Source organism: Pipistrellus hanaki (assembly GCF_964339955.1).
Source record: "Pipistrellus hanaki genome assembly, chromosome: 4".
NCBI classification, from domain to species: Eukaryota; Metazoa; Chordata; class Mammalia; order Chiroptera; family Vespertilionidae; genus Pipistrellus; species Pipistrellus hanaki.
The window spans coordinates 65,742,578-65,768,572 of record NC_140506.1 but is presented as its reverse complement, the minus strand read 5'-3'; the positions used below and the strand labels follow the sequence as shown (position 1 = coordinate 65,768,572).

Sequence of the window (25,995 nt, the reverse complement as noted above, 5' to 3'; positions counted from 1 at the left end):
TTGTACAAGTGTGTCCATTCCAGGAAAAGTAGAAAAACAACTTAGAATAACCTGTATATAGTCAAGAACAGGGGAATTAAGTTTATTTTACTACATAAATGGTTTAGTACATTTTACAGGCATTAAAAGTTACGTTTTTGAATTAATGTTTATGACATGAGAAAATGTCTTTTCCTATTTATATCAAGATCGACAAAATGGTTATGGTCTAATGTCCGTGATTACATATGTATTTACATATACATAAAACGGGAAGGAAAGTAAGTAAATTTCAGCAGTAATAAGTTACGAGCAGGGAGATTAAAATTTCTCCTTTATTTTGTACTTATTTTGTACTTTTCAATTTTTCCAAGTAATCTATAGCTGCTGTAGGTCCTTTTATAGTAATCATAGGTATGTATTTAATAGGGTGTTTGTGATCAAATCAAATAAAGTATATATGGAAGGTCTTGAAGCCCATAGAAGCTGCTGCAGTTTCAGTAGCAAATGTCAGATGCAGGAAATGTTGTCTCCTCAACGCTATCGTGTTGGAGACGTAAGAGGAAGAATAATATAAAATGTTTCTATGAGTTTCAATATATTTCTGAACTTCATTTGTAGGTCAAATAACCGGATAATAAATCTTTCTTACACCACGACTCTGGAAGATTATGGAATATTAAAAACACGTGAGATTTTTGTCTCTGATTCATCTAAGGTAAATATCATTGAATGTTATTAAATTACTCTTTAAAATGGATCTAATGTGTATGTATGTGAGTGTATTTGTTTCAATATTTTTTTTTTATTCATATGTTAGGGTTTAATTGCTGTACAACAGAACTCATCTTCTCTTCCTCCCGCACCTTGTCCTTCAGAAGTCCAGACAGAGCCTCGTGAAACCTTAGAATACAAAGCAGCACTTGAGCTAGAAATGTGGAAAGAGAGGCAAGAAGACATTTTTGAAAATCAGGTTACCTTTTACAAGTTATTTTAAGCCTCTATTTTTATATACTTAATATGTTTTTCCTTTTCAATACTAGGCTTTAACTATGTTCTATGGTCCCTTACCAGTCCCTTTGAATATAAAAAAATACCTTATGCCTAAAGAAAAATTGAGAATAAAAAAACACCCAGAAGCCACTCAGAAGGATTCCCTCAACTTTGTCTATGATCTTAAGCAAATCAGAACTGAAGGTTACAGCTCAGAGATTGAAGGTTTCTTTTCATTCCGGTCCTCATTTAGTATCCCCTCCTGGAACACGGAATTATCAGTCTCTAAACAAGAGAGTTAGAAAATCCAGCTTACCACGTACTCCCCTGAAGTAAACATATCAGTGATCCTTTAATTTTTAACTGAAAACAACTGATTTATTTACTTGAAATATTTAGGATTTTTTTCTGACTTTATTTTTCTTCCCTTTGTAGCTAAAGCAGAAAGAACTAGCTCATATGCAAGCTCTTGCAGAGGAATGGAAGAAAAGGGATCGAGAGAGAGAATCACTAGTAAAGAAAAAGGTAGTAACATGTATAAATTGAAGGGGTGAAGGAATAAAGTTAATGATAGTGTCTTGTGTATGTATTTTTGAAATTGTGTGTTTTGAGTTTGGGAAAAAAGATAAGGTAGCTTTTATTATTTTAGGTGGCTGAATATACTCTTCTGGAAGGAAAACTTCAAAAAACCCTAATTGATTTAGAGAAGAGAGAGCACCAGCTGGCCATTACAGAATCAGAGGTACTGTATTTGTCTATCAAATACCTTATTTCACAGAAGCCATGTTAGATTAATATCATTCATTCCTTTTTAAAAAAGATATTTTTATTGATTTTAGAGAAGAGGGGAGAGGGAGAGATAGAAATATCTATGAGAATCATTAATTAGCTGCCTCCTGCATGTCCCCCCCCAACTCAGGCATGTGCCCTGACTTGCAATCAATCCAATTACCTCTTGGTGCATGGGTCGACCTTCAACCACTGAGCCACATAAACGGGGCTTCATTTCTTTTTTCTTTGTATTTATATAAAATCACATAGAAATTGTCTTCCAGATATTATGGAGAAAACTCTTCAACTGGGTAAAGAATGTTTTATGTTTTAGAAGATGAGGAATAGAAAGTGCTTATTGTTTGAAATGGTTAACTATTATTCAGCCAGTTTGATTGACTTCTGCAATAGTGGAGATATTTGGTTAACTTTCCCATTATCTAACTTTAAATGGATAGTTATCCTACCTAGAGAAGAGAGAAAAATGTATCATAGATTCAGGGGTCTAGAATCTTTTTTTTTTTTTCAGTAAGAAGGAAATAGCCTACATTCTTGCCCATTAGAGATTAGATCCAAAAAAAAAAAGAGTACTAGGCTTAGTTAACATTTTTGTTAGGTCCTATTAAATTTCACCCTAAATACTTTTTTAAATTATTGTAAATACTTTTTTAAATTATTGTAAAAGTTGTTTCAAAATAATAAAAATTCTTCCACATTAAGTTTATATACTCCTTCCCTACCCAAATTTGTTTCTTAAAATTTTCTCAGCATATCACCCTAACCTTATCTTTATCTATAATCTGGGATTTGATTTAGATGTTTAAACCTAAATAAAATAAAATGTATATTTGTTCCTAATACTTAGAACCTGTTATCTTCTGTGTGAATGGGCGGAAAATAAAACATTTCTGAAAGAAGAAAAGGAACTTGGGTGTAATTGCTTACATATTAAAATGGGTTTATTTAAATGGGAATTTTAAGTGATTAGGGCATTTTCAGTTGAATTTATAGAGATCATACATGGATTTTTGTATATTAGAATTAAATGGCTGAAAATAATGTAAGTATTCTGAACATTTGTCTATATATATACGGATGATAGAATATTGAACAGTATAATGTAGCTCATAATAGGCCAACTTCTTAAAGATGCACTTGTTTTAAGCTTCAACGAGAAAAAAGGGAACTGAAATCAGAACGTGAACAGAACCTGCAAGAACTTCAGAACTCTATCCGTAGGGCCAAGGAAGATTGTGTTCACCAAGTAGAACTGGAAAGGTTAAAGATCAAGCAGCTGGAAGAGGACAAACACCGACTTCAGCAGCAGGTTGGATGAAATACCTATCATCTCTTTATGCTTAAGAGTTTATTTGCATCTAGAAATAATTGATACAGTTCACTAAAATGTTATAAAAACTCACAGTAATTTGGATGATTAATATTTAAGGTGGATACTCTTCCTAAGTCAAAGCTAAGGACCATATTAGAATAATTTTTCTTCCCTTACAATTATTTGCATGAAATTGTACTATATTTCAGAAATTTCTCAGCTTAAAATTATTTTCTGATAAATCTTTTAGCAAACATGCATAAACTTCATAAAACTGAACTGAATTCATTTAAGAATCAAATTCCGTGAGAGAATTGTTTCTGCTCTCCATTTCCTCACCTTATACTCACATCCCACAACCCATCACCATTGTTCCAACCAGCCAGTTGTCAGAGAGGTCACTACATTCAGTGGGCATTTTTCATTCTTATCTTACTCAGACTTACTGACAACAACACTGTTGTCCTTGTTTTCCTTTCCTTTTCTGTCCATCCCTCAGGCTTCTTTGCAGGCTTATTTTCTTTTAGTAAATGTTAGACCTCCTTCAAGTGCAAAACTTCTTAGTATTATACAATCTTATTAATGTCCATGTGGACGGAGACAATCTGTACCTCTTGGACTTTCACATTTATATCCCAGACTTTTCCTTTGCACTTAGATCAATAAATCTAATTGCTTTTTTGATATCTCTAATTGGATGTCTAAAATCATTTAAAACCCAGTAAGATCCTCCCCTCCATGCTTGAGTTTTCTGTAAAGTCAGGCATGTCAAACTTGTGGGACATGCTTGCAATAAGTGTTCTTTATTTCTGTTCTTCCTGTTGCAGTCAGTGATATTTTTAACAATTGGGAATTATGACACCCTCCTTAAAACTTTTCAATGCCACCTCATTGCTCAGAATAATTATTACCTTGCCCTACAAGCCTCTGAATAGCCTGGAACCATCCTTTCTCTCTCACTTTTGCCCTGTACTCTCCAGCCTCACTGGTCTCCATTCAGGTGCTCAAGCATGCTGAGTTCACCATAGGATATCTGTGTGTGCTACTTATTCTACACTCATCCTTCAGTTTTCAGCTGAAGCATCAATTACTCGGGGAGTAGGGACAATTTCCCTAAGTTTTTGTTATATATAATTTCATAGGATATTATTCTCTCATTCTTTTTCTTTATGACATGTTAAAGCAGTTTTGTTCTTTTCATTAGTGTGATAAGTCAATCAGTGTCAGATTGTTAACTCCATAAAACTGTTTTGATTTATAATCTGTATATCTAGAGCACAGCTAGTCTTTATCAAATAATTAGGGCTTAATAAATATTTGCTAAAAAAAAAAATAGAGAATCAAGCTGTTAAATATTAAGCTTATCTTTCTTGAAAATTTCATTGTAGATTACGTATGTATGATGAATGCCTCCAAAGTTTTCAGTAAATTCTGACATGGAGTTCAGGTCACATTATTTAGTGGCTGTAAATATGAATATGATCATGTTATTATGAAGATCTCATTTAAGATAAAGTTGTAAAAGTAAGCAATGGTGATGGGATTCACCAAATGCTTTTCCCACTTGTCAGGAAGATTCAGCCATCTAGAACCAACGCTCCTAACGTGTTAATCACCAGAGGAGTTCTTGAAAAAAAATCTCGGTCTCCACCTTGCCCCAGACTGCTATAATGAGCTTATGGGAAGAACTGGTATTTTAGAATTACCCAGGGAACTCTTAAAACATTATCTAAAGATCTGCGGGGAAACCGGGGGGACTGCAGAAATTTCTGAGACGCCCAGGTTACTGAGCTCATGACTATAAACATTGTATTTTCTTTGTATGAAAACAAACTTCTTAGGCCCTTACTCTTGAAGCAGCTTACATGTATTACATGTATAATTCTAACTAGACTGATAGAAAGGATTGATAGTAGTTACCAGAACTCAAAAAAAATCAATGTAGTTTATGGACCATTTAGCAAAGGAAAAAAAGCCCACTATGCCTAATAGCTTATTGCTTTACAATCTGATTGTAACTGTAATAATTGTGTATGATAATGTCCCTGAGTGGTAGGAAAAAATATTACTATGAAGGGATTGGGTCAAATAATCTTTAAATTACCTTAAATTGTAATAGAGTTTGAATTATGAAATTCATATAGTATCTAAGTTTAAGAACAATAAATACTGTATTTAAATTAAACTTTTCATTGATAATAATTGGCTATATCTAATCTTTTCTTACATGTAATCTTCTCTTACATGTAACATCTTAAGTGTCAGTATTTTTATAAGGTAATTAACAAAAATGGTCTCATGATACTGGTTTTAAAAGAAATTCTGTACTCTTAAGAAGTTTTTGTATATTGTCAGTTGATTTACTAAATTTTTAGGATTACTAGAGATCTTTGTACTGTAAACATGTTTAGAATAAGAAAAAAATGGGATTGTTGAATTCTGTAATATTTAACTTGACATATTTTTTTTAAATGGCTGTAATACTTTTTTTAAATACAGCTTAATGATGCTGAAAATAAGTATAAGATTTTGGAAAAAGAGTTCCAGCAGTTCAAGGATCAGCAAAGCAACAAACCAGAAATCCGCCTGCAGTCTGAAATAAGCCTTCTCACCTTGGAAAAGGTACCCATGTCAATTTATACCCACTTAACTAGTTCTAATGATCAACTTATGAAGTCAGTGATGACACTTACATATACACTGTAACTTTTCACTAAAGTATTCTGATGTTTCCCTGGTTCTAGTGTCTTTCATTAAAAGTATAACCAGATGCCTATATTATAATAGATGGTCTAGAGTGATTTCTGGTTTTTTGGCAGGATGCTGATTGATACAATTGATTTTTCATTAACCAGCAAAGATGTGTGCTATTTATGACATCATGCTATTATGAATGATTAAAAAATGTTCAGGATAGAGTCAAGTAAGTTACAAAAGGAAACAAGGAACTTACCCAAATAATTATAGTGAAAGGCAAATGGTATCAAGTGTCATCTCACTTTCTCTTAATAAATGCTGTGACTCCAAAAGGAAAACCAAGTCAATCCTGCAATTTACACATTAAGTAAATGAAAAGGAACCCAAAGGATAGGTGAAATTTTAAATAGGTAAATATGTGGGTGAGGTTATTCCAAGGAGAGGTGTACTGAGGTTAAAAAGTCTGTTGCATACTTGGAAAATAGCTTGACTAGAATCTAGAGTTTAACCAGTATAGTAGTGGTTTCAAAATAAAAACAAGACTGATAAGAAAATTCGGGAAGACCCTAGATGCTAAGTTAAAGAATTTGTATTTTATCTGTAAATAAAAGTCAGAGATTATGTGCAATTTGTAAATTAGTTTAATAAATATTAATAGAAATGAATTTTAATGAACTTTTGGTAGAAGTTATAGAGAATTCTGATTTTAGACATACTACGTTTGAGATGTTAGCAGACTAAGTGGAGAAATTCGCTAAAAATGAGAAAATATGGTAGGAAGAGAGAAATGGGTTAGATATACAGATTTGGGAGTCATTTGAATAAAATAATATTCTTAGAATTAGATGAAATTGTTCAAGGAGCATTTAGTAAGGAAAACTGAAAATATAAATTAAAAGGAAAGTTCAGCTTCATAGACAAAAAGCAGGAGTCAGGGAAGAAGGCTAACATGATTTAGAGAAGTAATAAATGCAGTCTAGTGTGGCACCCAAAAAAGGAAGTAAAATAAATCTCTAATGAATGGAAGGAAAGTCAAGAATGGTTGAGGAAAGATCATGGGTTTGACAGTTTAAGTCACTACCTTTTAATAAGCCAAATTACAGAGTGGTAAATGTGGCATGTTGAGAAAAGCTTATGGATAAGAAATTCATAGGAAGGAGAAACTGATGGTTGTTAGTCTTTGAAAAAAAGAAATACCAAGAGTCAAAAAGCATGAATGTCTAGAAAATGTGGAGTTAGGAATAAGTGTGGTAAAGAAAATCTTTTGTAGTGTTGTAACTGGCTTCTTATAGTGGTTCTGCAGCCTGTCAATTGCCTTGTTCTTCTTGGTTCCTCTTCTTACCCCACATCTACTTAATTGCAAAGTCTTGGTGGTCCTGCTTTTTACATAGGTAGGCAATTTCATTTCTCCATTTTTGGCCTTCTCATTTCTCTACCAATGAACTTGAACCCAGTTAGCCATTTCCCACCCCTATTATGAAAAATCAAGTATTAAAGTATTTCCGTGTTTATAAATATGAATTTGTAGTACTTACCAGAGATATTTGAAGCATTCAAATAGTATCTCATCAATTCTCTCGAGCTGTTAAGTAGATGTCAAAGAATATTTCCATTTTACTTGGGAAAATTCAGAGACCAAATATCTCAAAATTGGAGAACTGTTAACTTTTTATCTTTTATGAATATAGACTAGATAATATCTACTATATAAATTTAAGTGATTTTTAAAATTCCTTCTTCCAACTACACTTCTACCAAAAAAGTAAAGGTCAGTAAATATTAAAAATATAAACAGCACCATGAATTTGAGAGAGGGAGAAAAATGCATAATATCATTAAATCCAAGACCTAATGATTTCATTCAGCATGTTTCTTTGCCTAGTAAAACAAGGTTGCTCCCTGGCCCCACCTCTCCGCTGTTCTTAAAGTTCTTTGTAAATTTGTTGGGGGCCAGAAGAGGGCAGAATCTTATTTCTTAAATAGTAACAAAGACATAAAAGTACAAAAAGGAAGACAGTGAAAAGTATCTGATTAAGTCTATAATCTTGTGATTATCCATTTTCTTCAGTATAACACAGATTTTCCCATTTTGACTGAAATGGCCTAAAAATAAATTACGTAAGGTACATTTTTACTACATTCAATTCTTGATTCCATTTATTATGTAAGAAGTGGATATTATTTGCTTTTAGCTAGGAAATATCTTTTAGATTGCTTAAAAATAATTGGGATTTTTAAAAATAGCATATGGAAAGCATTATAATTCAGTAGGAGGTATATAAGTTGAAGGTAAAATTTAAAAATATTTGATGAGTATCTACTGTGTATATAACCCTTAGGACAAAGGGGAAAATGAGAGAAAAGAGCTTGTAATAAAATTGGAGAAATGGCTCAGAGGGCCTTAAACAAACGTGTATAATAAAGTACCAGAGAATGTAATAGAAACGTTTTGCTGTTCAGAATACAGTAATTTAAAGAAAGCTCTGGGTCAAGGTAGTATTTGAACTTAACCTGAAGTTTAAGTTAGCAGAGAAGAAAAATAAAGACTTGTTAGGCTGAGGAGGTAATTTGGGCAAAAAGAAGGGGTGTGTAGGGGACCCCAACCTGGTGGTTGGAGTAAAGGATTTCCTGATGAGGAATACCAAGAAAGTAGGTTGAGCAAGTTATATGGAAATGATATTTTGGAGTGCCTTGTAACCTAGCAGAAGAGTTTAGCTCAATGTTGTGGGCAAGAAGTAGCTATTGTAGATTATTTAGTAGAGAGTGAATTGACCTAATAGTGGTTTGCAAGATTTGTGAATAGATTTGAGGCCGAGGAGACAAGAGAAGAGCCTGAGCTAAGGAAATGGCAGTAGGAATATAAAAGAATAAAGCTGGAAATATTTTAAGGGAGAAATCTATATGACATATCAGTACAAATGCTTCCCCAAGCCTCAAATTTACTCTCAATAAGGGCCCTTAACTTGTGTGCATTTTTCTGGGACTTGGGTCCATCTATTTAGAATTACAGAACCATCTGTTTTCTTAAAAAGTTCCTAATCATTGATTTGGTATAGAAATAAATCAGAAACTGAGGTTTGTCTCAGATTTGCTATCTATAGTCTTTTTGATAAGAATAAATTATATGTATTGACTATACATGTGTCTTAAATTAGTTTGAATAACTATGCAAATGTGAATTATTTTGATAATCATGGCAAAACCAGTGTAACCTACCAGACAGCTTTTTCTGATGAAGTCAGTCATAAATAATCCCTCTAGTTCATCCCTGTCCTAACCCTTAGCCTTGGGCCCACCTAAGACCTATGGACATGATCACTTTTTTTTTTTTTTAAATATATTTTATTGATTTTTTTTTACAGAGAGGAAGAGAGAGGGATAGAGACTTAGAAAATATCGCTGAGAGAGAATCATTGATCAGCTGCCTCTTGCACACCACCTACTGGGGATGTGCCCACAACCAAGGTACATGGCCTTGAACGGAATCGAACCTGGGACCTTTCAATCCACAGACCAACCTCTATCCACTTAGCCAAACTGGTCTCGGCAACATGATCATTTTTATTGCTGAAGGCTACTTTTTTACCTCACAGCTATAAAATGATTTTTTCTATTCTTGTGACATATGTCCTTGTTAAATTACCAACTAATATGTATAAATCTTTAGGTGTAAGTGGAAGAGATCATCTTTGACAATTTTAGTGTATTATTCAATTTAAGAGGCATGAGTCTAGTTGTGAAATGTCAACACATTTAAACCCAGGCACTAGGGATTTGTAAAGCTGAAAAGACCTTGACTCCATTAAGTCGTATATTACTGCAGAGAATGTTCTGGGCTCTTGTGAAGGGAATTTGGCAATCTGCTCTTCCTTTCATTTTGTTTTCATGAGTTTTCTGAAGTTTGAATTTTTGGATAGTGTCTTTAGGAATTGTATGGGAAAAAGTCAACTTCATATAAAAAAAATTAGAGCAGTTTAGAGTAACAGTATTTTACTCTAATTCAGGCCCATTATTACATTATCACTTAACTAGTAAAACTGTCTGTTGGCTACATCAATTTGTTTGGTACTTGGGTTGAAACACTGAGAGAGGACATTCCAAAACATAGCCAAGTTGGCTTCAGTTCATGCACAACAGATTGCCTGCTGCAAGTATAAATAACCTTATTTTTTTAATTGAATCACTTTCATGTTTTTCTTTATATAGTTGAGGAAAAATAGAAAATAAATGTTAGATAAGTGTTACTAGGAGCATTATTTGTCTTTCATTTGGTTTATTTTATCATTCTTAAAATATTTTTTCACATTGTCCTCTTCCTTAGTAAACTGCATTCTATGATTTTTTCCAAAATATAGTTAAGAATCCAATAGCTTTTTTGTTATAAGACAAAAATTCCACATAGTGAAAGGCCTCCAAAAGGAATACTTTGTTTTCTAAGATTAGAGTACCAAGTAAATTGAAAAGTTAACAGAACTGCTTTATGTTAAAAAAAAAAAAAAAAAAAAAAAGTATTTTTCATTCTATCTTTATGCAATATACTTGTTTTAAATACATTTATAGTAACTGTCTGGAGGTTAAGACTAATTCAGTTCCTTTTAGTATAGGCTGTTAGGCAGTAAAAATACGACTATATTTTAAACAAGAAAATGTTCATGTGCCATAATATTTATAGTAAATTATATAACAGTTTTAGATGATGTCGTATGTTACACTACATAAACTCTTTTCTTAAGCCAGACTCTTTGTATATATTATCTTTCAGTGATTGTACACAGTGGTATAGTGTTTCACTTGATATGATTTTAATCACTGTTAGGTTGAACTTGAAAGAAAGTTGGAATCTGCAACTAAATCTAAACTGCATTACAAGCAGCAATGGGGACGAGCTTTGAAAGAGCTTGCCAGACTTAAACAGGTATGTAGTTTATAACTAATGATGGATTATTCTTTTTATGTCCTTTTCCCTTGATTCTTTACAAGTTTGCATATTTGGCAATACCTGTTATATCAGATAAATGTCTGCATTTGAATCTCCAGTGCTATTTTTGAGATTGGGGCTCTTTGTGTGTGTGTTATATGTAAGATCTTACTTTTTTAAATTAAAAATTGAAACTTTTGGTTTATTTTCTTTAATTGCCAGTTATTCTCTTTCTCAGAAGAAATTGTTTAATTTATTTTTCTTATACAATTACCATTCTTCAGTATTAATTTCTTTCTGTTGCGAGTACGTTTGAGGGGAGAAATTTCAGGGTAACTTAAATTGAGCCTGTTCTCAAATTTAAGAACATATTGTAAATGTTATTCCTAGGAAGACAGAGGTAACTTATTCAATTAAGGAAGGAATCACAGGGAATATTTGCATAACTTTATGAGTTTAAAAGTGATAGTTTCCTGAATTCTTAACTGAATTTTTACATTTCCCCCCCTCCTGTTGTTAGATAGCATATGCTATTAGCTTCATGAGAAATATATCTTAATTTTGGGTATAATTTCTTCAAATGATTAAGATAAATTATTAGCAAGATTTTTTTAAATCTACTTTGACCTAAAACTCATAAGCTAAAGCTAACCATTATTGATCCTTATAAATTTTGCTTTTCTTTAGTGTCAGTTTCATTATAAATGAAATTTGATAAAGAAGGTCTTTCAGATTTATGTCTCCATAAACATCAAATGCTATTAAATATCTTTGTAAAATTGTACTAAGTGCTTACCACCTTCTTCTCATGTACTAAACTGCATAAGAATAAATAAAATTATGCTAACATAGCTTGTAGGTGAGCTGTGATTATAAGTATAAAATATTAGTCTTCCCTTAATCCTGGGGGTTACATTCCAAGACCCCGAGTGGGTGCCTGAATCCACAGATAGCACTGAGCCCTATATACAGGGCTGGGCAAAAATAGGTTTATAGTTGTTAATTACTATATTATTTTCCATATTAATACAAGAATAAGCTTTCTGTTTTGCATATTCACAACTGTAAACCTATTTTGCCCACCCCTGTATATTATTTTTCCCCCTATACCTACATACCTATGATAAAGTTTAATTTACAAATTAGGCATAGTAAGCGATTAACAGCAATAACTAATAAAATAAAACACTTATAACAGTATACTGTAATAAAAGTTATGTGAATGTGGTCTCTCTCAAAATATCTTATTGTATTCTATTCACTTCGTGGTGATGTGAGAAGATACAGTGCCTATGTGATAAGAAGCAGTGAGGTGAATGAATAGGTACTATGCTATAGTATTAGGATTACTTGAACACAAGACTGTAATACCACAACAGTTGACCTGATAATTGACTAGTGAGTGGGCAGTATATACAGTGTGATTTGCTAGACAAAGGGATGATTCACGTTCTGGGTGAGGTAGAGTTAGGACAGATGTGATTTCATCACACTACTCAGAATGGTGGGCAGTGTAAAATGTATGAATTGTGGTGTGTGTTTTTTCTGGAATTTTCCATTGAATGTTTTTCGACCCTAACCATGAATAACTGAAACCATTGAAAACAAAACTGCAGAGAAAGGAGGGACTACTATATTAACAATAGTTAATTTTTATATGTTCACAAGACTGAGGATAGATGAGTGAATAATATTTTGTACTGAAAGTCTCCTATATTCAAGGTACTGCCCTAGATTTATAAACATAAATAAAACAAAAGTCTTTCCCTCAGGGAAGTTACAATTTAGTAATAGAGAAGAAAACTATAAATATAACATTTGCTGCCTAATATTAAGAACCCTAAAAAGAGCCATAGAGAGTACATCTATTTAATGGGACTTAGAAAAGGTGTCATAGAAGATCATGTATTTGAGATGGCCTCTAGGGAACTGGTTGTGATTTAGGAATGTAGCAGGTTGGAGATGGGGGTGTTACAAATACAATGGCTAGAATGATTATAACAGACACGAATTCAGTATGCAGAACTCTACTTGGAGATCAGAGGAGGGCTATTTTAGAGGTCATTTCAGGAAGTAAGGACTGGAACTTAAGTGGTAGCAGTGGGAAAAGGATGAGAGATTCTTTTAAAAGATATGTATTCTGTGTAGTACAATATACCTGATTGGGCTGCGGAGTATCGCGAATGTGGTTATTAAGACAAAGAATTGATGGTGGGAAAAGGGGTAAGACTTGCAAGTCTGGAGATTTTAATTTTTACAGAAAAATTCAGCAAACAGAATTGTGAATCTGATGTTGGGAGGGTGATTGGGCTTAAAAACAGATGAAAGAATCCTTTGCAAAGGTGATTGATTTGACTGATGGCATTTAGAATTCTTATGTTTAAGAAAGAGAAAGGGAAACTGGCAAAGGAAATAACTAGAGAAAAAGAGGATAATAACAATGATATTGATAGAGCTGTTAGCATTAAATTTAGTCTCATTATATGCTAGGTGTTGTGCTTCATGTCTTTTCATTTCATCGTAATCAAGATCCCTATGTAGTAAATAATATTATTTCCATGTTATACATGAAAGAAACTGAGACTTAGAGAATTTAGTTGCACACAGTCACACAGATTCTGAGTGATAAGAGTTTAGGATTGGAACCATTTGACCAGAGTCCAGGCTTGAGTTTTTTCCCCTTTATAATGTTATGGCTTCATTCCATAGAAGCCAAATAATGAACAAATTCCCAGGAGAAGAAAGTGACACGTTTCAATTATTAAATAATTATTGAAAGAGTAATTTCATCAGTGTCATGTTTCTTATTAAGAAATATCCATGCAAGACCTTTTTACTTTGAGTAAGCTGATTAAGTTATGTTCATATGTGTATATTGACAAATGGCATTGTTTTCACTGAGGTAGTTTTTAAAAGAAAGTAAACAAATAATACTCTGAATAGAATCCTTCAAGTTCATGGCTTTTTGTTAGTGTTACACTGAGTCTCCTTTAAAAGTAGATTAAGAATAAAATGTGTCCATATAATTAACCCTCCTTACTAACATGCATCCTGATATATTTACAATCTTCATCACTTCCTATTTACTCTATTTTCTGCCCTCTTGCCTAAAAACCATTGACAAAGTAATTTAGCTATTTTTTTTCTAATAATAGGATCACAAAATTTCAGATGCCTCCTTTCTCTTGAGTTATTGTAAGAAGTATTAAGAAGAAAACAATGTTAAATTAGTGGTTCAACTCTAAACTTGTACTTCATGAAAACAAATAGTCTCATTCTTTGAGTGCAGTGAACTTTATTACAGACCAATTCTTTCCTTGTCCCACAAACTTTCTACTGTAGAAACAACTCTGTAAACAGATTTCAGCTTCACTGGGAATCATTGATGTTCTACAGACCACATTTGAGATGTAATACTTGAAGAAAAAATGTAATAGACCTTGAGATTAGCATAGTGAATTGTGCTCTGCCACAAACTGTTTTTGGAAAGTTAAAATTAATAACTTTACTAAATAGGCACAATTCATATATGTGAAAATTATTTAAGTTTTTTTTCTAAAATGTTTTATTAAAAACATTATGGTGTTTGAATGTAAAATTGAATTCTCTGCTTTTGTTCAGAGACTTGTTTGTGCAACTTTTTGTTTAAATTGGATTAGTACCATGTTAATTTTACATTGCCTCTGGTGAATAGCCACGGGACTATAATCTCTGCCAGTAATTTGTCACAGTAAAATCCTCTGGAGGGCCATACAAAACATTTGTGTAGAACAGATTAGACAGCAAAAGCCATATCTTATATTGTTAATAAATGTTAATGACAAAACCCAGCTGGTAAAGCTTGGAAATAAGATCTAATGCTTAGTGCATATTGCCAGAAAAATGTTTAAACAGAGATTTCCATTACTCAAAAGTGATCTAGTGTAGTCAGTATGTGAATTAAAAAGTCATAATCTATTTAGAAAAAAAATATATTTTCTTCAGATTCACAATTTTAAAGTCTGTTTCCAAGTTGTAAACTTTTTTTTTTTTTTTTTTTTTAAGTAAATGGGGAAAAGTGACAGCTGTAGAATATAAGTAAATATCACATAAAATGGTTCATAACTTAGAAAACAAGAAAGTGATATCCATACATTCTGGATTTGATACATCTGATATATTGTATAACACTGACTCTTGTGAGATATTTAAGGGGTAACTTCATTTTCTTTTTTCTGCCACCTCCATGAAGATATAGTACAGAAATATTTTTAAACCAAAACAAATACTAAATTGTACTAAACATATTCAAATTAAGATTAACTCTTTACTCCTTGGGTACAGGACTAAGAACTAAGATATTGGGTAGGATGTGCGTCCTTTACCATATTTGTGCACAGTAGATCTGTTTAAAACTAAGCTGATATATTTAGTTAAAACAACACAGACTTCATTGGCTGACATCCGCACTATCTTGTCCAGCCTCCTGCTTATCCACTCAGAGTAATTAATTTGATTAATTTATAAGTAATTTAGCCAAGGATAGGATGTAAATCTTTGTTTAAGAAAAACAGTTGGAGGTCCAAGTCTTGGTTAAAAACTGTGTCTTGAAACCATCCAGGCCCTCCTCCTGACTTGTCAGCTCTGGGTTATTTTCAGAAAACTTTACTTGAGTTCCTTAGTTTAGTTGGGAGCTTTTTTCCCACAGACTTACATGGTATGTGTGAGTGGGAGAGTATGTAGTGGCCACTTTTTAGCCGCTGTTTAGTCTAGTGTATGTATGTTTACATCTCCTTTCTGGATTTATAGGCAGCCAAGGCAAAATAAAGATTATACTCACTTGATTGAGGAGCCTTTAACCCAGAGCACCTGGCAGCAGAGAGGATTTCTTTCACTAACCTCTAATTTTTGTGTGTGCATGTGTGATTATTTTAAATGCTGGATCCTTGATTTAAAATTTAAGGTTTTTCTTACGTTTTAGAATTAAAATGTTTCAAGGTTTATAAAGCTAAAATTTTATAAAGGAACCTAAAAATAATCAACTTTTTATTATTTTTTTCTGCTTGCATATTTGATAGCACCATATAACATAGAAAATAAAAATCACCAGTAACCCTCCTCAGCCAGATATAACAATTTGGTGTACTTTTCCTAACGAAATAAATTGTACATTCCAGAAATAAACAAAAGATTCTTATATAACGCCCACCTCCTCGATTAAGAAACAGAGCATTATCAATGCTTTGGAAACTTGTGTACCTTTCTCAACTGCATCCTTTCCTAAGGTAGTTACTTTTTTGAATTTGGTATTTATTACTCCTTTGGGTAGTATGTAGGTCCCTTACCATATTTTCTTTATAATTTTATAAGATATATTTAAAATATTGGTAAATAGCACTATTCACTTTTGTATATTTTTATGTTTTATATCCATGAGATCATTTTCCTGGGACCACCAAGACTCAGAATTGTTTGTGATTTAGCTCTTTTGATGCAAGTAACTATAGTTAATTTATTGCTTTATAAAACTTGAACATATGAATATACCACAATTTATTTATCCAGTCTTCTCTCAGACATATTTTTCCCAAGTTTTATTTTAATAAGACAACACAAAAATTTTGGACATGTAGAAACATGTAAGAATTTCTGTAGTGTTTATATCTAAAAGTAGAATTTTTGTTAGTAGGGTTTGCTCATCTTGACTCCTACTCTAAATATTGTCAAATTACTTTCTAAAGTGGTTATGTAAATCTGCAGTTCCCAAGAGTGGTATATAATTGTTATTCTTCACACCATGTCCAATTGTTGTTTAGGTATATTAGTTTTTTTCCAGTTTGGTGAGTGTGACAATAGTATGTTGTGGCTTAAATTTTCATTTCCCTGACTTTGAGCATCTTTTCATATGATTATTAACCACTTACATGTCCTTATTGTGGAGTGCTTTTTTATGGCTTTTGCTCAAAAGAAATCAATCAATAGGTAATCTGGATTTTGGCATCACCAGATACAAAGTTTGAAATAAACCTTACTATCACTATGTTCTAGAAAGTAGATGACAGAAAAATGCATTAATGAAATGGAATCTTTTGAATCGTGTAGAAATTCTGGAATTGAAAAGTATTGTGAGTGAGATGTAAGAATTCAGTAGATGGATTAAGAGCAGATTGGGCATAGTAGAAGCAAGGATGTGCAAACTGAAGCAGAAATGAGAAAAGAAAAGAAAAAGGAAAATACAGCAAAAAACATATGGGATAGAGTATAATATATGAGACTGACTACCTTTTGTGTAACTATAGACTGTTGACTTAGTCCACGTGGGCTGCCATAGCAAAATACCACAGACTCCATAGCTTATGAACAAAAATTTGTTTCTTACTCTTCTGAAGGCTGAAACTCTGAGATCAGGTACACACCTTGTCATGTTCTATGTCTGGTGAGGGTCTGCTTCCCAGTTCCGTTTATGTGTGTTCATCTTTCTACTGTCTTCATATGGCAAAAGGAGCTAGAAAGCTTTCTCAGACCTATTTTATAAGGACATTAATCTCATTCATAAAGGCTTGCCTTCATGACCTAAGCACTTTCCAAAGGTCCCATCCCCTGACAACATAATATTGGGAATTAGGTTTCAACATAAGAATTTTGGGAAGATGCAAATATTCAGCCTATAGCAACATTTAGGAGAAAATAGAAAATGTGGAGGGATGCAATATTTGAAGAGATACTGGCTGAGAAGCCTATAAAAGTGAAAAAGAACAAGTCTTAAGACTATCAATGAACTCTCAGCAGGAGAGTTCAAAGTAAATCATATCTTGCATCACAGTAAAGTTGTCAAAAAACTAAGAAAATCTTAAAAAGCTGTGGGGATGGAGGCAGACAATACCTTCATAGGAGCAGCAATAAGACTGACAGATGACTTTTCAACAAAAGTGAAGGAATTCATAAGATTGTCGAAAAACAGCCATAAGACTGAAAGAAAATAACTACCAACCTAAAATTTTGTACCCAGTGAAAATGTTTTTCATAATGAAATAGACATGAGACTTAATGAAAGCTGTACTTAGGGGACATTTATAACCTCAAGTTCACTTAGAAAATAAGAAAAGCATAAAGTTTTCTCTAAATATCCCTTTCAAACAGTCAGTGAAGGAAATTAGAAGATAGAAAATAATCAATACAAATAGAACTTAATGAAATAGGAGCAAAATGTACAACAAAATAAAGCCAAAAGTTGGTTTTTTTTTTTTGTTTTTTTTTTGAAAGGAACTTCCCCCTTGGCAAAAAGTGTTCAAGGACAAAAAGAGAATAATTACTAGGTCCTAATACCAGGAATAAAAAAGGGGCACTGGGCTACACATTCTTCAGACATTTAAAGAGGTAAGAGGATGGTCCAAAAGTTTTTATGTCAATTTGAAGAAACAGAACTTATAAAACTGACACAAAAAGAAACAGAAAATATAAAGTTTTTCATTGAGATCAGGAATTAAAACTTTAGAGAAAAATGCCCTCTTCACCATTTCTTAGCAACACTGTACTAGAGGTTCTAGCCAGTGTAATAAGGCAAGAGAAAGAAAGGGTGCATCAGCTGCAAAGGAAAAAGTAAAACTGCCACTATTTGCAGATAACATTGTTATATACTCAGAAAACCAAATGTCTACATAGGACGTACTAGAATTAATGAATTTAGTAAGTTTGTTGGAAACAAGGTCCATATGAAAAGAACAATTTCAGTTCTCTATACTAGACACAATTAGAGAAGAAAAAATTTTTAAAATCTTCCATGGCATCTTAAAACACAAATATTTGTGTTAAATTAGTTTATGGAAAAGGATAAAGTATTAAACAAATTAAAAAAGACCTAAATAATGGGAGAGGTAATAAACCTTGTTCACTGATTAAAGAATCAATGGTTTTGGCCAAATTGATCTGTAGATTTAGCATAATCAAATCCCAGCAGGACCTTTTTTTTTTTCAGCCCTAGAAACATATTTATATGAACATGCAGAAGTCAAGAATAACTAAGAATTTTGAACAATAGCCAAAGAGAGAAGACTTTTTCAGATATCAAGATTTATTATATGAGTTATAGTAACAGACGGTGTACTTTTAATTCAAGGATAGAGAAATAAATCAGGTTACAGGGCCCAGAAACAAACCTACTATACATTTAACGGACAGAGGTGACCTATGGCAGGTGCTATTGCCAAGCAAGGGGTGTCTTTTAGTAAATATTGCTAGGTCAATTTGAGCTCTATATGGGTAAAAGAAGAATCTTCATCTTATGCCACACACAAAACTAATTGGATATGAATTACTGATCTAAATGAAGCCTTAAAAGGGTAAAATAAAGACTGAGGCAGGCAAAAACTTGGACATAAAGGCACTATCCAAAAAATAAAAAAAATAGATAAATTTGGGCTATATTAAAATTAAGTAAAAAATACCATTACAGCACTGAAAAGGCAAGACAAAGACTAGTGGAAAATACCTGGAATTCAAATAAGTAACAAATGACTTACCTAGTATACAGGGTGGGACAAAAGTAGGTTTACAGTTGTAAGTATGGGACATAAGAGTTTATTCTTATATCATTTATTAGTTATTGTACTATTTTCCATACAAACAACCTATTCTCCCACCACCCTGTGTATAAAGAACTACAGACATATTAAGATGGATAGCAAAATAGAGCAAAGTGCCAAATGGTTGAACAGGAACTTTATAAAAGAGGATGCCATTAAATGCCAAAGACCATATGCCATTAAAAATATTAAAACATGTTCAGATGTCTTTGAAAAAATGCAAAATAAAATCACAATGAGATAAATTTAAAAACAATGTTAAGTAAAAGAAGCCAGTCATAAAATAGTAATACTGTCCAATTCTGTTTATGTAAGTTCAAAGCAGTCAAAATTTGTGGTGTTAGAAAATAGTATAGTGGTTGTCTTTGGGAAACGAGGATATCTAAGATTCTTATAATTTTTTGTTTCTTACCTGGATGATGGTTGAGTTGTTCATTTTAATCAATAAATGTTTACTTTGACAACATACCTATTGGCCTACCGCTCCCATTTTGGGGGTTGTGTCCTAAAGAAAGAAAAGCACCCATCCCTAAAAAAATATATAGAAATATTTGTGATACTAGATGATAGGGTGTTTTATTGTAGCATTGCTTATTGTAACCAAAAGTCTCTATTATTGAGAAGAGTGGTTGAAAAATCATGGAGTATTCATTCTGTGGAAAGTTACACATGTATTTTAAAGAAATTGTGTCAAATGCATAGGTTTTTGTATGAGCCTGAGAAAAGAGGGAAAAGAAATATTGTTACCTAAGAGAGGAGTGGAATTAGTGACCGTTACTGAATTTTTCTTGGTACATTTTTGTATAATTAACCATTTCTTAGATGCTGCTCTTGCCACTGATCCTTGTAGCAATTTATTGTGTTGTCAGCAGACTCTTTCTTGCCTTTAACTTCTTTTATCTTATGCTATTCAGTTAACTTCATTGATTGGGCCGGTAAAGATTATGGCTTATAACAGAAAAGTAATGGAAAGAGGTGTTTTTTTAAAAAAACAAAAACAAAAAAAACACACACACAAAACTGGTCATTTCTGGATTTTATGTATGTCATAGAATTGGCAGTGTGTGTCTATATCATGGGTACCGTCAAATAGGATTATAATCACAAGTTAAGGTCATATGAAGTATATTCCTAATATTTGCGATCTGGATTGTTTGTTTCTTTCCAGCGGGAGCAAGAAAGTCAAATGGCTCGTCTTAAAAAACAGCAAGAAGAATTGGAACAGATGAGACTACGTTACTTGGCTTCTGAGGAAAAAGATACAGTAAAAACTGAGCGACAAGAATTGTTGGATATAAGAAATGAATTAAACAGGTATAGTAACTAGAACATTACATTGCTTTTTCATACAAAAGGAAAGTTCTAATAGGACAGCCTTTTAATTGGTCATTGGTCCAGGGAAATTATGTCAGGTTTTTCAATAAAGTAGATCATCTATAATAAAAGCGTAATATGCTAATTAGACTGGACATCCTTCTGGACAAAGTTGGGGCTACCAGGGAAGCCTGGGTCCTGGGTGCCAGAGGGAAGCCGGTGCCAGCAGCTGGGGGAAGGAAGGACTACTCTTACATGAGTTTTGTGCAATGGGCCTCTAGTATACTATAAAATGGAGCTGATTTGTACAATAGAAAACTTAGGCCAAAGACCATTATTACATAAAATTTTTGTCATGAATGTTCTAATTAATTTGTAACACCTAAATCTATTGAGCTTTTTCATTTACGTTTATAGCATTGTTGTCTTAATTTTTATTTTTGTATGACTACTTCGGGATCATTGCTACTATTTCAAGGTAATTGATTATACTGAATTCTTAATTACAAGAAGTATATGACATTTCAGATTTATAGTATTAATATAAGTGATAGCTCTTATTTATTGAGCCCTAACCATATGGCAGCAGCTATTGTATATTAAATGCCTCAGATGCCTGTCTCATTTTCTTTAACTTTCAAAGTCACTTTCTGAGACACCCAAGAATTAAAGAAAGTTAAGTACCAAGGTCACACAGCCAGAGTTCAAATCTGATTCCAGAGGTTGTTTTTTTAAATACTATGTTACACTGCTCTTCTCTGAGGCCTGTTTATCTGAGTTAGAATTTTAGTAGTATTTCATGTTGGGAAAGTCATCTTTAGGAAGCAGCATAAGAACAAATTATAATCTTTTTAGAGGTGAGTTGGGGGAAGACTTTTTAACTTAGTTTTTCAAGAGATAGTATTTTTGTTTCAGGAAAGCATACTGTCTTAGCTTGGGATGCCATACAGTACCATAGATTGAGTGGCTTAAACAATAGTCATGTATTGTCTCTCAGTTCTGGAGGACAGAGTTCAAGGTCAGCATGCCAGCATGGTTGTTTTCTGGTGATGACTCTCTTCCTGCTTTGTAAGCAACTGCTTTCCCACTGTCCTCACGTGGTGAGAAGAGAGTGAGCAAGCTCTGTGGAGCTTCTTCTCACAGCTGCACTAATCCCATCATGAGGTCCCTATCATTATCTCATCTAGACCTAATCACCCTGATCATCTTCCAAAGTCGGAGACCATCACATTGGGGGATTGGGCTCGGCATATTAATTTGGGGGAATACAATTGAGTTCATTTGATGAAATATCCCATGAAATCTCCATGATTCGGGGAAAACTCAGTTCTATATTAGGTAGGTTTAGAGCTAAATTAAATAGCTACGTTTAGTATATTAATGTATAAGTATCAGTTGGAAAAGTTCATAGTCTACAGTGCTATGAGGCTTTTATTTATTGATTGATTGATTTTTTTACTGAGAGGGATAGAGAGTTAGAAACATCAACATCGATGAGCGACACATCGATCAGCTGCCTCTTGCACACCCCATACTGGGGATGTGCCCACAACCAGGATACATGCTCTTGACTGGAATCAAACCCAGGACCTTTCAGTCCGCAGGCTGATGCTCTATCCACTGAGCCAAACAAGTTTCGGCTATTAAGACTTTTTAACTCAGCAAATATTTATTTGCTGTGTTGCAGACTTGGAAGGTGTTACAAATTAATTAGAACATGAACCAGGCATTTGCATCTATAGAATTTCACTTCCTATAGTAATTAGTGAAATAAACTTTTTAACAGTAAGGACTTTTCTTTTTGATTCATTGCAGTATCCCCCAAAACCAGCCCTGTTTGGTAATATAAAAGTTTTCTTGAGTGAATTTAGAAGGAAATGTTATGTTAAAATTCTTGAGTGAATTTAGAAGGAAATGTTATGTTAAAATTGTAATATCAAATTTACAACCTAAAAGTCAACAATAAAGGATGATTAAATAATGGGGCATCTAAATGATGGGATGTTATGAAGCCATTTAGAAGAACACTTAGGGGGGAGTGTACAGCACTCACTGCATATAATATTTTTCAGAAAAATATGTATTTAAAACATATGCATTTTTTATTGAAAAACAAAATTACTCAGATTGGTTATCTCTGGATAAGATTATGATGATTTTCTTTTTAACATTTCCAAAATTCCTATAGTTTTCATATATTTTATAATTAGAAAAACAAGTATTGTTTTTAAACTGTCCTTTATAAGTGTGCTAATTCTGACTTGCCAAGTATAACACTGGTTTTCATTTTCTTCCTGAAAATATTACTAAAAATGTGTTTTACCATTAAATCATTTTGTTTTAAATGGCATTGTTAAGAAAACCAAAACAGTATTTGTTGCCTACTAGAGTAGTGTTTGTTCTTGACTTCTCAGGTTAAGGCAACAAGAACAAAAACAGAGCCAGGATTCCAGAGAGATTGCAAGAGGGAAAGCGGATGGTCCACAGGGCGATGCCCTGGAAGAAGGTTTGGATGATTATTTGACTCGCCTAATAGAAGAGAGGGATACTTTGATGAGGACCGGTGTGTATAATCACGAGGATCGAATCATAAGTGAACTTGACCGACAGATCAGAGAGGTTTTGGCAAAAAGCAATACCAGTAATTAATAACATTCGGAAAATCTTTATAGACTTCAGGTCTAAATTTTAATTTCATTGTGAAACCCTTAAATGAAGGGCAAAATGGATGTTTTAAGATGCAATTTTCAGTTTTTTATAAGCAAAAATTGTATATGCTATTGTATAGTTATTTATTTGATTTTATTTACTTTGTGCTACCTCTCCCATTCAGGTTTTATTTGTAATTGCATTTTATATACTCATTTAAATGCCTTTTCAGTGTTCCTCGTAATTTATAATTTCATGGCCGAGATTTCAAAACAGCTTTTCATTAAATTTATCCTAGGCGAAATAACTACAGTAATTTCCAGTTACATAATTTTTCATGTTGAGCCAAAAGAGTACATATTGCACTTTAAAAATGTGTCCTATTCATTTTGAATATAGATATTTTAAATGTTTAGACCAATTGCAAATGTAAACAGTTTTATTTAACTCATTTAGATATCCTGTCTTTTTTACTTTTAACATTAGCAAGTGACACGTTTGAAAACAGAAAGCAGGATAAATGCAAAGAATCCATATGGTAATACTGAGAGACAAGTTAGTCATTTATTTAAAGTTTATACAGATTAAACTTGTTTCAAGCCCTATTGAATTTTCAAATTTTCAATGTGCTCTTAACTTTTAAGAATATAATGTGCTCCTAATTTTAAGAATATAAAGTAACAGCTTAATAAGGTCTTTGTCAGCCTCTTGCTCAAGATTGCATCATTTTCTTTTGTTGAAAATAGAGGTTTATTTTTGTTTTCCAGTAATAGTAAGACTAGTTAACTTTGTAATATAGAAGTAGATACTTTTTAAAAAAGACTTTAGCTGGGAAAGTAGAATGAAGAAAATTTTTTTTCTCCCTATAATTTTAATCAGTCTTTTTAAAAAGTACATGAGATTAAATCATTGGAATTTATGTAGTGCCATGTTTGTATAAACTTAAGAATTCCTTTACATCATATTCTTCAGAGCACTTCCCTCATCCTTTTAAAGGGTACTGAAAAGGCTTATTAGAAAATTCCCAATTTGGTGAGTCTTTAAATATATGTAGTTTGAAATTTTATTCCCAAATATAATAAATTTAAGTATGTACTTCAGATGGGATATAGATACTATTTACTGATAACTTCTGAAAAGCAGAATAGGCCAAAAGCAGAATAGGCCATTTGGTACACTAAATTTATTTTCTGTTGCTTTCCAAAGAGATATGTTTCTTGTTTGGGAAATTAAAGTCCCCACATGCATTATATGTTTTTTTTTTCTTTATTAACAAAGTATTAATCTAAAAACAACCCAGCAGTAAATAACAGAAAAAAATTACTGAATGAGAAAATAATGAATATGTGAATCATAAGAATTTGAAACATTAATTATGGTTAGGCATTTTCTCATCGAATTTCGTGCCACGTAAATTGAACAGAGTATTCTTTTTGTTTGGGGAGGTCTTGAGTAAAATATAGTGACTGCCTTCAATTGCATTGTGTACTGTGTGTGACTCTTCTCAAACACTAGAGGGGGCCTTAGATTTAAAGAAGCAAAAAGGACTTTTCTAAAATGGATGTGTGGTTTATTTTGCCTGCTGTAAAGCTATCTTTTGGCTATGTATTTTAACAAATAAAATGGTAATTGTATGCCTGTTTGAGTTCCTGAGCAGTCTGTTACTTTTGTTCTAAACCGAGTGGGCCAGTGCTTGACACTTGCCCTATCAAGTCATTTTGTATCTTTGGTGTGTAAGTACTTACATTGTACAGTATATGCCTTTTTGAATGTCTTTTTTTAAATTGGAAGTGTGAAATTTTAACACCTTCAGCAACAGCCACTTCATTTGTATGTGGTATTTAACATATTTATACTGATTGCTTTAAAAGTAGTGCCAATCCTTGGGACTCGAGTATGACCACAACAGATGAATGAATTGAGCAAGTGAGTGATGAATGAATTAAATTTCCTCATTACTACATATAACTGCAGATCTTTCATTAACTATTTTACTGTGAAATAAAATTCATCTTTAAAATATGATTCCTTTTCATGGAGAAAGTCTAGTTCCACGTCTAAGGTTGGCACACACTGTATGGGTGGGGCTGTACCATATCTACTAGGTATGTGTGGTGCCATGTCTGTATAAACTTGAAGAGTTCCTTTACAGGTATATCCAGGACTTTCTATCGAGAGCCAATTCTTTTGCTCCTAGCAGTTGTGGGAGTTTGAGTATGACTTAAGGATGTATTGGGGCCCAGCACAAACACCTTAAGAGTAGATCATCTAGTGCAGTGTTTCCCAAAGTGTGGTACGCGTACCCCCAAGGGTATGGGAAGAGTTTGGTGGGGGTATGCGTTGCACCGGAGTTTGGTGGGGTTATGCACTGCAACGTGCTTAGCTGTGCCTAATTCTACGTTCTCATGAGTACGAGGGTTACTCAGCGTTACGAAAATTATAGAAGAGGTACATATATGTCAAAAGTTTGGGAAACACTGATCTAGTGTGATGACTTCCTTGGTCCACTCACTGCTCTGTCCAGATACTGCCCTGTGTGAATCTGAGTTCTCAGATAATCCCAATCCATACTCCCTGTCCTCAGCCACCTCTGAATGGACTGCTCTGGGTCTTGTAGTCTGTTAGAAGGGTCCTCTGGTAGTATCTGTGGATTTTTAAAATTTTACCTCACTACTATGTCCAGCTTGACTGAATACTTGATTTTTAAAAATCACATGCCATAAATAAAATTCACCATTTTAAAATATACAATTCAGTAGTTTTTAGTATATTCATACACTTGT

The 25,995-nt window shown here is 33.0% G+C and overlaps 1 protein-coding gene across 2 annotated transcripts in view; it reads left to right on the top strand.

The window, feature by feature from the left end:
• CEP120 (centrosomal protein 120) overlaps positions 1 to 24,850 on the top strand; it is a 53,387-nt gene extending 28,537 nt beyond the window's left edge. For both annotated transcript variants that reach the window (XM_084881715.1, XM_084881714.1), the window contains exons 13-21: positions 601 to 697; positions 800 to 952; positions 1,408 to 1,497; positions 1,622 to 1,714; positions 2,909 to 3,070; positions 5,573 to 5,695; positions 10,587 to 10,685; positions 20,418 to 20,563; positions 22,978 to 24,850. In XM_084881715.1, coding sequence (XP_084737841.1) covers positions 601 to 697; positions 800 to 952; positions 1,408 to 1,497; positions 1,622 to 1,714; positions 2,909 to 3,070; positions 5,573 to 5,695; positions 10,587 to 10,685; positions 20,418 to 20,563; positions 22,978 to 23,212 — 1,198 coding nt within the window. In that variant the 3' untranslated portion in view covers positions 23,213 to 24,850. The remainder of the gene's footprint in view (positions 1 to 600; positions 698 to 799; positions 953 to 1,407; positions 1,498 to 1,621; positions 1,715 to 2,908; positions 3,071 to 5,572; positions 5,696 to 10,586; positions 10,686 to 20,417; positions 20,564 to 22,977) is intronic.
• The last annotated feature ends 1,145 nt before the right edge of the window (positions 24,851 to 25,995 follow it).